The 12,601-nt window shown below is 51.5% G+C and overlaps 1 protein-coding gene across 1 annotated transcript; it reads left to right on the forward strand.

The window, feature by feature from the left end:
* Nucleotides 1-669: 669 nt before the first annotated feature.
* On the forward strand, nucleotides 670-6,564 carry VGLL2 (vestigial like family member 2; the record flags this gene model as incomplete). The annotated part of the gene is made up of 4 exons (XM_084202523.1): nucleotides 670-750; nucleotides 2,921-3,212; nucleotides 4,948-5,466; nucleotides 6,386-6,564. 4 exons carry the CDS (start codon nucleotides 670-672, stop codon nucleotides 6,427-6,429), a joined length of 936 nt encoding a protein of 311 aa, XP_084058649.1. The 3' UTR covers nucleotides 6,430-6,564.
* Between the last annotated feature and the right edge of the window lie 6,037 nt (nucleotides 6,565-12,601).

The raw sequence follows: 12,601 nt of genomic DNA on the forward strand, positions 1-12,601 counted from the left end.
CCTCTCAACTCGTGTGGCTTTGGAGATGGCATTTTCGGGCGGACGCCGGACTTGGTGGAATTTGGATAGGGTCACCCAGATCCCGGCCTTTCCCGGAGTTCCACTTCGCCCGGGCCGGGAGTTGGGGCCGACGGTGTGGGGGGCGGCAGGGGCATCCTCCCCGGGGGCAGCGGGGCAGCACCCGGCACAGGAGGCACGTGGAATGTAATGAAAGAAATGAAATAAAATCAAAAGCAGGGGGAGATGGGTCGGCCCGCTGGGTAAGCCCCCATCTTCCGCCGACCCCCGGTTCCCCCCGCACCCCGCCAGCCTCCTGCGTGGCCGGAGCTCCCCCTGCGCCTGGAGCCCCGCTGCTCCCGAGCAGTCTCCCTGCTCCCTCCGCCTCTGCCACCCGCCGGGCCCGGGGCTGGAAGTCCTCCGGCGGCCGGGGACCCCCTCCAGTGCCGGCGTATTTGCGGGAGGGAGCCACGCTATAGGAAGGGTGGAAGGCAGAGAAAGAAGGCAGAGAGGGGGTGTCGGCACAGCCCAGCGCGGCCTCATCCCCCCTCACTCCTCCCACCAGTGCGTGGTGCCTCTTAACCCCCGGGAACGTCCCTCCTCCGAAGCATTACTCCACTTTGCAGAGCACGAGTTGATGAGAAAAAAAATACTTCTTGGCCGTGGCCAGCCATGAGCTGTTTGGATGTTATGTACCAAGTCTACGGTCCTTCCCAGCCCTACTTCGCAGCAGCCTACAGCCCCTACCATCAGGTACGTGTAGGGGACAGCGGTGAAGAGGCAGAAGGTGGGAGGGGTATCGTCTGGAGGATGGCCATCTGGGGCCTCACCAAAGGGAAAAAGGGAAAAGGAGAAGGGGAGGGGAAAGGGAGGGCGGGAGGGGGGCAGATCTGGGAGCCTGCGATGGTGAGCGGAGCAGCACCGCATCCCACCTTGGCGCGGGGCTCGGCAGGGTACGTACGCCGGCGGCAAACGACGGACTACGGGATGCCTTTGGAGAGAGGGGACGATTTTAACCCTCAAAAGGATTTTTAGGGGGTTTGTTTACTTGTTTGTTTGCTTTTAAATGTTTGCTTGTTTGTTTTCTTTACCGGGACGGGCTACTTCTGAGCGCGGCGGGTCGGGGTAGCGATGTGTGTGGGGACCGTCGGGAGCTGCGAGGCCGGGCTTCCCGGGGCGTCGCTCACACCGGCGCGCCGGCATCCCGGCCGCTGCCACGGAAGCCGCCTGGTGCAGAGATTTTACAGCCGCCTCGGAGGGGTGCTCCGGAGTTACGCTCTGGAAGTGGGGGAGGCGAGAGAGACGCGAGGTTGCGGGGTTTGCCCGGTTTGGCGACGGCAGAGGAAACCGCGGCCGCGAAGGGGAGCAAGGGGCTACGGGATGCTCCCCTCTCCCGGGGCGCTCTCGGCGTTGGCGAGGTCCCCCGGGCCCCCGGGCTGCCGGCGGCCGCCGTCGCCTGCGAGACCCGCGGGTGCTTCGTGAGCTGCCGCCACGTCCCACCGCCTCGCTGCGTGTAGCTCCTCCCGGGAGGTCGCGGGTATCAGCTAATGCCGAGGATTCAAGGAAAGGATCGCTCCGGCCGCGGGGATGTTTCGGGCACGCACGGCCCGTGCTGCGCGGGGATCTGCTGGCGCCGGGACGCGCACGGTCCCGCGTGGGTCAGGCTCGGCTCCCCCGGCTGCACCTGCTGCACACCGCTTCCCTTTCAACCCCTCTGAATTCCCAGTTTTCCCCTCGCCCTTACCTCTTCCAGAAATTAATTCCTTCCTCCCCCAGCATAACGAAAAAGGGGGTGGATATAGAGAACGGCGCCCCGGGCCCGAGGCGGGTGCAGACCCCGCCATACAGCGGTCCCTGTGTCCGCTCCAGCGCCCGGCAGCGGGGCCCAGAACCCTCACAAATAGCAGATAATGTCTTTCCCCATCTTGCCTTCCGTCCCACCACCCTCTCAACCCCGGCTTATGACATTATTAAGGGGGATGATCATTACCTCAATGGCCGAACAGGGAGCCAAGAGGAAAGGCGGTCGTCGCGACGAGTGACATTATCAAATATACCGCGTGTCTTGGCCCAAGACTCTGCCCCGTCCTCTCGGTTCTTCCTCCGCCGGCCGCCCCAAGGCTCTGCTCGCAGCGGCCAAGCCCGGGCTCCGCGTCCCAGCGCTTATTGCTAAGAAACTCTCAGCAGCTGCAGACACGCTAAAGGCGCATGAAGAAGGGAAACATCCGGCAAACTTCACAACGCCCGCTGTTTTCCCACTCGGGGGAATCCAGTAAAAGGAGATTAATTTTGTAGTAAATACCTGGAGCTTCTCGATGTCCAGGGAAATGCTGAGTTTTGCCCTGAAGCGTGTTTGAGACTGTCAGTCTTTTTCCCCCTCTTTGCTTCTACCTCGCCGCTGTAGGTTACAGGACACTCTTGGCATCAGATAGATTTTCGGAGCTGGGGACCGAGGGGTTCCCGCCTTCTCCCAGCTGCCGGCGCTGCTCCGTGGGTGCTCGGCCGTCGCCTGCCCGTGCCCCGGCATTGCAGCCCCTTGGCGGCCGCAGTCCGCTCCGAAGCCAGCTGCAAAGAGCCTTTTTTTGAGGGGCTTGGGGCGGGGGACCCGGCGGTGTGACCCCCGCCCGGCCGCGCCTTCCCCACTCGGCGGCTGTATTGCTCCATCCCGTTCGGCACCTGTGGGTTTCGCTCCCCCAGCCCTATTTGCAGTCCCTTCGCTGCCCCCGGACTACAGAGGGCGATATGGGGGTGTGGGGATTGCGGTGTATGCTGAGGGAACGGCGGGCAGCCAAGGAGCAGACTTTGGCATCCTTTCCGAAGGACCGCGGGAGAGGTCTCGGCGCTGCACGCCGGATGGCACAGGGCGGGCCAGCGCACCTTGGTGTGCTGCGTGACCGGCTCCGTTTTCTTTCCTTCCCTGCAGAAACTCGCCTTTTACTCCAAAATGCAGGAAGCCCCGGAGAGCGGCAGCAGCGCCAGCGCCGGCAGCTCCTTCTCCAGCCACGCCGCGGCCAGCATCAAAGAGGAGGACTGCAGCCCCGAGAAGGAGCGACCCCCCGAGGCCGAGTACATCAGCTCCCGCTGTGTCCTCTTCACCTACTTCCAGGGGGACATCAGCGCCGTGGTGGATGAGCACTTCAGCCGGGCGCTCAGCCAGCCCAGCAGCTTCTCCCTGGGCAGCGCGAAGGCGGCGCGGAACGCGGGCTCCTGGCGGGGTGAGCGCCCAGCGCGGGGGGCGCGGGGGATGCGGGGAGCGGGGGATGCGGGCAGCGGGGGATGCGGGGCGCAGGAGATGCGGGGGCGCCTCCTGGGCCGGCACCTCCTCCCCGCCTCGGCTCCGAATCCAGCTCCCTCCTCCCTCCCACCAGCGGCTGGTGCCCGGCGGGCATCCCCTGGGATCTAGGAGCTGCCAGCTGCTTGGCCCTTTTAGGGTAAAAAGGAGAGAATAAAGCCCTTCAGATTATATAGAAGGGCTTGGAACACAGGGAGAGCAGACTGAGAAGCGGTGGGGGAAACAAATTGTCTTTTCACTGCAGGTGCTTTACCTGGAGAGGGCTACTGCCCAACTAGCCACAGAGTGACTCTGAAACCGTGACCAGTGTATTCCCTGTTGACCCTAGCTTTCAGTTTAGAGCGGTCATAGTGATGGGATCAAAGCATAAAGCAAATGTGGGAACAATCTGATCAGCTTCCCACCTCTAAAAGAAATGATTGTGTGTCCCTGTATCTTGCCCTGCATGTATCAGCACCCTGATTGTTGCTGGAGCACTGACAAGGACTCTTAAAAGTTTCTGAGAACAGGGCTTGCAAACCTGCCCATGGCCATGCGCTGTCAAGGCCAAGGCCGTGGCTTATGCACAGCTCTCTGTATCCATGCCTGATTCACACTGGACAGGCCCACGAGGATAGTCAGGGCAGAGGGGAATAATCTTCTCCACACTCCATCTGCCAGAGAGTTAGGGCTGGCACTTCCTTGTGGGCAGTCTTAGTAACTCTCCCTCACAGGGCCACCTGCTCAGCCAGGGCTGGTTTCCCAGACCTTGCACGGATTGCTGTCTGTAGTGTCCAAGAATATTTCACGGGTGAGAGATATTCAGTGCTGGAATTGATGGCAGTAGAGGAGGTTTTTTTGCTCATCATGAACTGCTTCCCCTTCTCCCAAGCAATGCCAAGGCTCAGAGCTGACATACTTCCCTGGCAAAGGAGTATTAGGAAGATAGTTTTATTTCTTTCAAGAACAGTGTGCATTCCCAATTATTCATACAGAACATTTGTGATATTAATGATCACCAGTCCCTCTTTAGCATGTTGCTAACTGGGCTAAGAAAATGTAGGGTCTTTGTCTTTCCCCTGCCGATCTCCTAAGTTCTGCTGAGGGCTTCCCAAACGGGCTGACAATATACCTAAGAAACAGACAGCTGTAATAGATGGAGAATTGCCCCCAGATATTTGAGTAATTCAAACTTGCCTTTGTCACATCTCTCACTGTTCCTGCCCACTTTGCTACTGTACTGAGGCAGCAGTGCAGCTTTTCAGGAAGCGTTGGGCATAAATGCATAGACAAGGAGATTATTACAAAAACAAACAAGAAAAACCCAACCGTGAACATTTAAGTGGTGTATAGTAGCTCTCAGTTTCCACTACTGAAGGAAAGAGATGTTTCTCTTGCCTTAGGTAACACTCTTTTGCCCATCTACATAGTAAGAAAAAGCTGGAGGATATAGCTGCAGCTCCATGGATAAGAGATAGGATAGGTGTGTTGGATGTTTAATCAGAGAGGAATCCGTATTTGTTTGGAGCAAGTTCTTATGCGTTCCAGTTTTTCGTGGAATAAAGGGAATGAAAGGACTGGTTTGGGTGGATCAGGGAGGGACAGAGCCCTAGGGAAAGGCGATCAAGTCTTGTGGGGTGTGCTCATCGCCATCCTTCTTTCCCACTTCCTTCACCCAGATGGATCCTTCCCAATGAGCCAGCGCATCTTCCCGCCATCCTTCTGGAACAGCACCTACCAGCCCTCCTCGGTCCCGGCCAGCCTGAGCAGCCCCCTGGCAGCTGCCGCCCACAGCGAGCTGCCCTTCGCCGCTGCCACCGACCCCTACGCGCCCGCCTCTCTGCACGGCCACCTGCACCAGGGCGGCCCCGAGCCCTGGCACCATGCCCACCACCACCACCACCACCACCACCACCACCACCCCTACATCGGGACGCAGAGCACCGCCTACCCCCGCCCCGCCGCCATGCACGAGGTCTACGGGCCCCACTTCGACCCCCGCTACGGCTCGCTCCTGGTGCCCACCGCCTCCGTCCGCCCGCACCGCCTCACCCCCGCCTCCGTGTCCACACCGGTCAGCCCCCCCTGCGAACTGGGCAAGAGTGAAGCGGGCGCTGCTGCGGCCTGGACGACGCCGGGCCCCTTCCCCAGCGCAACAGGAGACATGGCACAGAGCATTGGCCTCAATGTGGACACAGGTAATGAGCTGCCCTCGGTCCCTCCGGGTGCCCTGGCTCAGCTGCAACCCTGCTCCCTGATTCCACACCGTCCATAGCAGTAGGGAGGACTCAGGGCGGGTGGCTGAGGTTCTGCTGTAGGGAAATGAAGGGAGGGTGGAAGCCCCATATGTGACACCTGAGCTCTGCCCTGGGTGCTCTTCTTGGGTCTCTCAGGCCAGGCAAGTGAAGAACGGAGAGGAAGGATGGGACAGGCCAACACATCACATCTCCACAACATTATTTGAATTTCTGATGCCCTCAAACATTCCCTAAGGCTACAGGTTGCTTTGAGGTACTTTTGTTCTGGCCCTGGTCTTGCTCCTGCACTGAGCAGCGAGAGCTAGGAGCAGAATAGAACAGCCCCAAAGGTCACTGCTTGGCCCCATCTATGTGCTGCCCTGAGGGGTCATTTCTAGACACCATGCAGGTTCATGAAATAGCTCCTTTCCTTAATCACCTTCTCCTTCCAGTTTTTGAGATGAAAGCACAGTTGCATTTGCTGAGCAAAAAAGGCAGTGGTCTTCCCCTGGTGGTGCCTATTGGGATGTCTGGAACCAAGACTGTGGCTGTAGCGCTGACAAAAATGGGTGTGCAGGCACAGTCAGCAGTGACAGATCCTGAGTCTGTGGTTGTGGAGGGAAGGAAGGTCTGCTCCATGCTGGTTTCGTTATTGCATCCACTAATGGCTCCTTATGGTGTCCTCACTTTAAACAGCAGGGACTTTCTCCAGTCTGGCTTGGGTTCTTCTTGCTTCACAGCCTCCTGGGGCTCTGGAGATCCCATGCTTTAGACTGATCTCAGCTGGCAAGAAATGCAATTTGTTTTCCTCTGTTCTTAAATGCCTGTACCTATTTTTCTTCTTCCTTTTTTTTTTTTTTTTTCTTCTCTCCATTCTCAGGTTTGCAACCTCAGGATAAAAGCAAGGATCTGTACTGGTTTTAGAGCTGTCCTCCATTCTTCTTCCCCTGGCTCTCCCCTGTAGCTCTCTACCCGTTAGACATGGTGGCATTCAGAGCTGAAATCGGGTCAGTTTGTAACAGCTTCTGGTCTTGGTTTGCAGCTCGCCGTTACTCCTTCTGTGGTGGATCCCTTCTGAGCTGATGTGCTGACTCAAAGACTCTCAGATCTCCCCTTGCCCTTTTCCAAGCCCACCGTGGTCCTGCTGCTCGGGGAAAGACAACGGGATTTAAAAGGACCTGGCATTGCAAGGGTGATACTTTAGACTTGTTTTGGAGAGGAAAGTCATTCTGTTTCAAGAGGAGAGCCAAAGACATTGAACTTCTATTTAAGCAGACCCCACACCCAGACCTGCAGCCAGACTACTCTGAAAGAGTCAAATGACATAATGGATGGTGATGCAAAACCACTGGCCTTCATACAGGCAACAGAGGAAATCGTGGGGGTTTTTTAGTGGTGTGAATATTTTTTTATGGCAGTGAAAGTTATTTCTTGAATGCAGCCATGGGAAAGAGACTCAGCAGTTTTGAACTGGATTTTTATTTTGCATTATAGAAAAGTAAAAGGTGAAGAAACTGGAACTCATGAACTTTTTTGGACTCTGAAGGAACTGATCAGATTTTTCAGCTTTGTGGTTGTGAGTGGCAAGTGTCTGACTGGGGCCACCTGCCCTGGACTTACAGATATGCAGCTGTTCCCCTCACAACTGCTTAAATCCCAGAAAGACGAAAACCAAGGTGGCACTTCTCAGAGTTTGGCACATTGCATTGGCTGTATAACAGTTGTTTGGTTGGGGGTGGGGTTGTTTGTTTGGTTTTGGTTGGGTTTTTTTGGTGTTTTCTTTTTTCTTTTTTCTTTTTTTTTTTTTTTTGTTTTTACAATAAACATTTTCTGGTGAAAGTTAAACCCTCTTAAAGCAGGGTGAGAAAGGAATCTGATGAAGAATGGCACACCTCCAACCGAACAGCCTTTAAAGGGAACACCAGAATGAAAAGCACTTGGTGGACTTCAGTTCTGAGTTGCCTCTAACACTTCCCTTTGTCTACTTGTTGCTGTCATTTTGCCACTTGAGTAGTTGTTTTGTTTGGGGTTTTTTGAAAGGGGCAAATAGATATCTAACAGTAGCAAAGCTGTATTAAAGGTATCTCCTTCATTCATCCTGTGTACTTTAATTAAGAATTAAAGCTAAATAAGAGAAATGAGGCAAACTGGAAATTTCAGGGTGAACGAGAAACTGTATCTTTCACGTGGATGAAGCAAATTATTTTATTATTTTGTATGAGAGATAAATAGAAATCCTAAGTGCTTTTCTTGGTGAGTAAAACACACAGTGATAAATACAAAACATAAGAAAATATGAGACCATTGCAGTGCTACATTTCAGACTATGGTGTGTCCATAAGATTGGTTAAAGTAAAGGAGCTTCTCCATATTTCTTTGGTTAGAAGAGGGGACTGTAGCATATAGAACTGCTATTGAGGGGGTAAATCAAAATGTTACTACCAGGTGATGAATAATTAATGAAAAAGGGCAGAAATGGCACTTACCCTATACTTAAAAGCTGACTTTTTTTATAGACAAAACATCCGATCCCAATACTATCCTGTTTTGGTTTTTTTCTGTTTGTTTTTTTTTTCCTTCATGTAATGTCTATGAAGCTGACAAATTTTAAAGCATATAGTAGGGAATTCCTGAAATTACCTCCTGACACTGAGAGAAGCAGTAGAAAATTAACTTTTGTGCTGACATCAGAGTTTTTACCTTCCAACCTCTCACAAAATTCCACATAATGTTCACCGTGTGTCAGGAGTGGGGGTTATGAATAACCCAAACTTGCTGCTCCTAGGCTTGGTGATAACTCAGTTTCTGGGAAAGAATAGGAATCCTAAGAGAAAGAGTTTGACAAAGCAGTGTGAATACATACTGTGAGAAGCTGGCCAGGAGCACCTCCAGCCAGAGCTTAGCAAAAGGCACGGGGGACTTGCCGTGGTTCCTTCAGCCAGACAAACCCATGGGTATTTTTCCCTCAGCCTCCAAATAGCCAGAGCCCAGACAAGCTGCAAAGGGCAAGGGTATTACCCCATCATTTACATTATTTGTTATACCAAAAGCATTCCAAGGTGTTTATCAAGGAAGAATGCACCAGCTTTTTGCAGTAGAATGGTAATTAAAAACACTGTTTTAATCAGAAGCTCAAAAGTTAGCAGGGTCATCTTGTGATCATTCTCCTGAGGGCTTTTTCAGGCTGTTTTTTAAGATTTTTTTTTTTTAAGATAAATGTGAGTCTATGATTGGCTGTTCTTCACCATAATTATTTCCTTTTCTTTCCTTTTTTCTCCCCACTTCTCTGCAATGAGTGATGCAGCCCAAATACATTTGGAAATATTCATGTAAGCATAAATGAGTCATTTGCGACATTGGCATTTACAGTTCATTTTGACTGTGAATATATTCAAGCATGAGAATTTATGGAATGAATCCATGAATATTTGTTTTGGCATTTTTTCTGTGGGTACATTTTTTACTGCTTTATCATGAAAACATCCAAACACAAAAGCCAAGACAGTGGCTCAAGGTGCTAAAAGTACAAACAACTTTTTAAAAACGGTCCTACTCTGGGTGGACTGCAGCCTGAAAGCACACATGCCCTGTTTTGGCTAATCCTTGCAGTTTTGCTCACTCTGTGTTATTCTGACTCCCGAAGCAGCACCAACCTTTAAGGCTTGGGCAATACTCTTTGCAGGACTGGGGCCACAGCTCCTAATGCAGTAACAGCGCACGTGACCTCTGTGCCATTTCTCGAGTCTGTTTTACTCCTCTTTGCATCATAGGTCACTAATCCCTTAGTCATGAATGCTTGTAGAAAATCTGGAATTACCAAAGAAACCCTTCTTAGATGTTACGTAAACATTACCTGTCACATGCTTGTCACACACTGAAAGAGATGTGAGTCCCCATCTCTGCAGCCTGGACAGCAGATCCTCCTGCTGTCCCTTTCTGAATGTCATGCACCTCACTGTGCTCTCAACTGCCCACCTGACAAACAGACTAGCCCAGCTGGGACGGACAAACAGACACAAACAGCTTCAGACCTATTCGTGCAGAGTCCAGCGAAGAAGGCAGAGGCATCTGCTGCAGAGCATGGCAGTGCTGGACACAGCAAAGGTATCTGCTGCTGCCCAACAACAACACTGCCCCCTCCACAAGGAGTTTCCAAAATGAGCTCTGGATGTATTCACCACAGGTATTTATTTCCCTTTCTGAAAATAGCTGAAAATTAGCAAAGCATGGAGGAGTATGCTGTTTTGATGATCTCTGAGGTTAAAAGTGATCTGTCAAGGGAAGGGTGGAGGTGGGGATAGGGCATGGCATTTGTGGGTGCAGGCTCCACTTTATTTTTGCTTCAGAATGGATGCAGTCACAACAATGAAGCATAAAACTCTTAAATGCATATATGTGCCTCTACACTTAGAGTCTAATGTTAGAGAGCTTTAGCATAGTGCTGCTTATTTCTTACCTACTTTTCCAGTGTGTTTGCCATAGGAGCCCCCAGCAGAGGAGGAGGAAAGGAGGGGACAGAGCGTGAAAGAGAGGTTGAATAATCCCTTTGCGTCCCCTAGACTGTGTGCTGCTGCCTCTGGGGGAATGTATCTGCCCTGTCTCCTCCTTGGGTCAGGAGCTGCCGACCCTTCTCGCCTTCCCTTTGAAGTCATATTTAGGCTCACAAGACAAGATCTAGCTAGGGCTTAAATGTTGGGCCCTTCTTGGAAGGGAGGAAAATGCTGCTGGTGGCTTTGGATGCAGCAGCGTTCTCTAACTGACAGTTGCTGTGCATCTTTTTCTGGGCAAGTGTTGTAATTAACGTGCCCTTTTGATTACAGAAGGATGAGCCAGCTCCTGTGGAGATTGTAGTGTCTTGGCAGTCTTCCCGGGCCTGCCACCCAGAGGAGCAGTTGCAGCAGGGAAAGGAGAGAGTCCTATGGTTATTTTCAGGAGTGAGACATCGATTTTGTATGCTAGGTAATTTTGCATAGGGAAATGCAAGCAGCAAGTAGCAAGATCATTTGAAAAAAAGGAATAGGGGAAAAAGAAGACAAAAAAAGAAGAAAAAGAAAAAAGAAAAAAGAAAAAAGAAAAAAGAAAAAGAAAAAGAAAAAGAAAAAGAAAAAGAAAAAGAAAAAGAAAAAGAAAAAGAAAAAGAAAAAGAAAAAGAAAAAGAAAAAGAAGAAAAAAAAGAAAAAGAAAAAGTTTTCCTTCAGTCACTTCCCAGGATTTGGGACTGCAGCCTAGGGAACCATGCTGTTAATTTAGTTGCCAGCATGGTAGCACTATTGTCTAATCTGAATGTAGTGACAAGCAAATCAGCCTGGCTTCTTCATTTCCATTTCTAGTCTTAAAAGAGGAGTTTCTTTTGCAGTGTACTTTCTACTGTCTCCTTAGCCAGGTATAACCCAGGAATAATGTGCATCAAAGCTGTAAGTGCAAATTGTAGCAAAGACCCTGGGGTGCCATGTCCCATCCTCCTGCCCCTGCCCTCTCTGCATCAGGTCCCCCAAGAGATAGGGAAGGTGCTGGAAGAGCCTGTTCAGGCGTGCAGGAGTGCAGGGATGCAGAGAGCACAAATGCAGATGTGCAGGTGTGCAGGGTGCAACTGTGTAGGAAGGTAAGGGTGCAGGGGGCAGGGATGCAGCGTGCAGGTGTGCAGGGTACAGGAGTGCAGGGTACAGGAGTGCAGGATCCAGGAGTGCAAGGCACAGGAGTGCAGGGTACAGGTGTGCAGGATACAGGAGTGCAGGGTACAGGAGTGTAGGCACACAAGTGTGCAGGGTACAGGAGTGCAGGATACAGGAGTGCAGGGTACAGGAGTGTAGGCATGCAGGTGCACAGGGTACAGGAGTGCAGGTGTGCAGCTGTGCAGGGGTGCAGAGGTGCAGGAGATTGGGCTGCAGGGTGCAGGTGTGCACTCTTCTGGCCCCCAGTCTCATGCACGGGCACTTCCATTTGTCGGCTGCAGCCCACCAAAGCACAGGCTGGCCAAGGACGGGAGCATTTCTTTAGGTATGTGCCAGTTGCTTACTCATTCATGGTAAAGGCAGGGTAAACACCTGGCAGGAGTGCTGTCTCATCAGGAGATGTAATACCACGTTGGATGTTACTGAGAGTACTCCATCTCCCTGTGGCATGGCACATTTCCTTCTGCCCTACCTGGCCTGGGTACAGCTGCAAGGTGCTCCTCCTCCCTCATCATACCCACCCCGACTTCACTTCTCCTCTCCTTGGCTTCTATCCTCAGCCTGAATCCTGAATCTCATTTCCTCTGCTCTTCTGCCTCACCCAGGCTCTTCCCTCCTGCACTTAGTACTCTGGCCCCACACCACAGCATCAAGGAGCAAAAGAAACAGTGTTAGGAGGGACACAAACTTTCCTGCCAATGTTGTTTGCATGGAGTCAGTATTTACATGATAAACAGTTGGACAAACATGGGCCTTTTCAGGAAGAGCCAGTGCAATTGAGACCAATCCGGCAGTGAGCCTCTGTGGCAGGACCCGACCCTAACCCCTGATTCTGATCCAGTGGAACAACTCCTTTTTTCCAGAAGCTGAGTCCTAAAGAACTGTGACAGCCCCAGTTGCACAGAGACACAAATGATTATTCTCTCATGACAGACCTACACAGCTCCCTCCTTGTATTTAACTGCAGTCCAAGCAAGCTGGATCAGGAAAGAGACACTTGATAGCTGCTGTTTCCGTGGTTGAAATATTTGTGAAGTTAGCGCATAATCTGAAAGCAGAAGCTAATAAATTATAGGGTGCTAATTGGGGCCGGAGTGGAGCCGTCAATCATATTATCCTAAACACACAGAGACCCTCATAACCTAAAAAGGCAAGAAAGGCTCCAGGAACAGCTCCCAGTTGTCACTAGCCATGACCTCCACTTCAGTGAGTGCACAGAGAGTCAAGGCAGAGAGTTTATTCTGCTAAGAAAATGCAAATCCCGTATTTAAAACAGCACTTTTATTTGATTTTGTTTACACTCTTTGGGAGTGTATTTCCAAGAGAATGTTATTGTTTTCATTTGCCACTTAACTTGACACTTATGCCATTAAAAAAAAAAAAATGGCCAGCTAAGAATTTGCAATTTTTATATTTGTTCAGTC

This window comes from Fringilla coelebs (assembly GCF_963513975.1).
Source record: "Fringilla coelebs genome assembly, chromosome: 3".
Classification (NCBI taxonomy): Eukaryota; Metazoa; Chordata; class Aves; order Passeriformes; family Fringillidae; genus Fringilla; species Fringilla coelebs.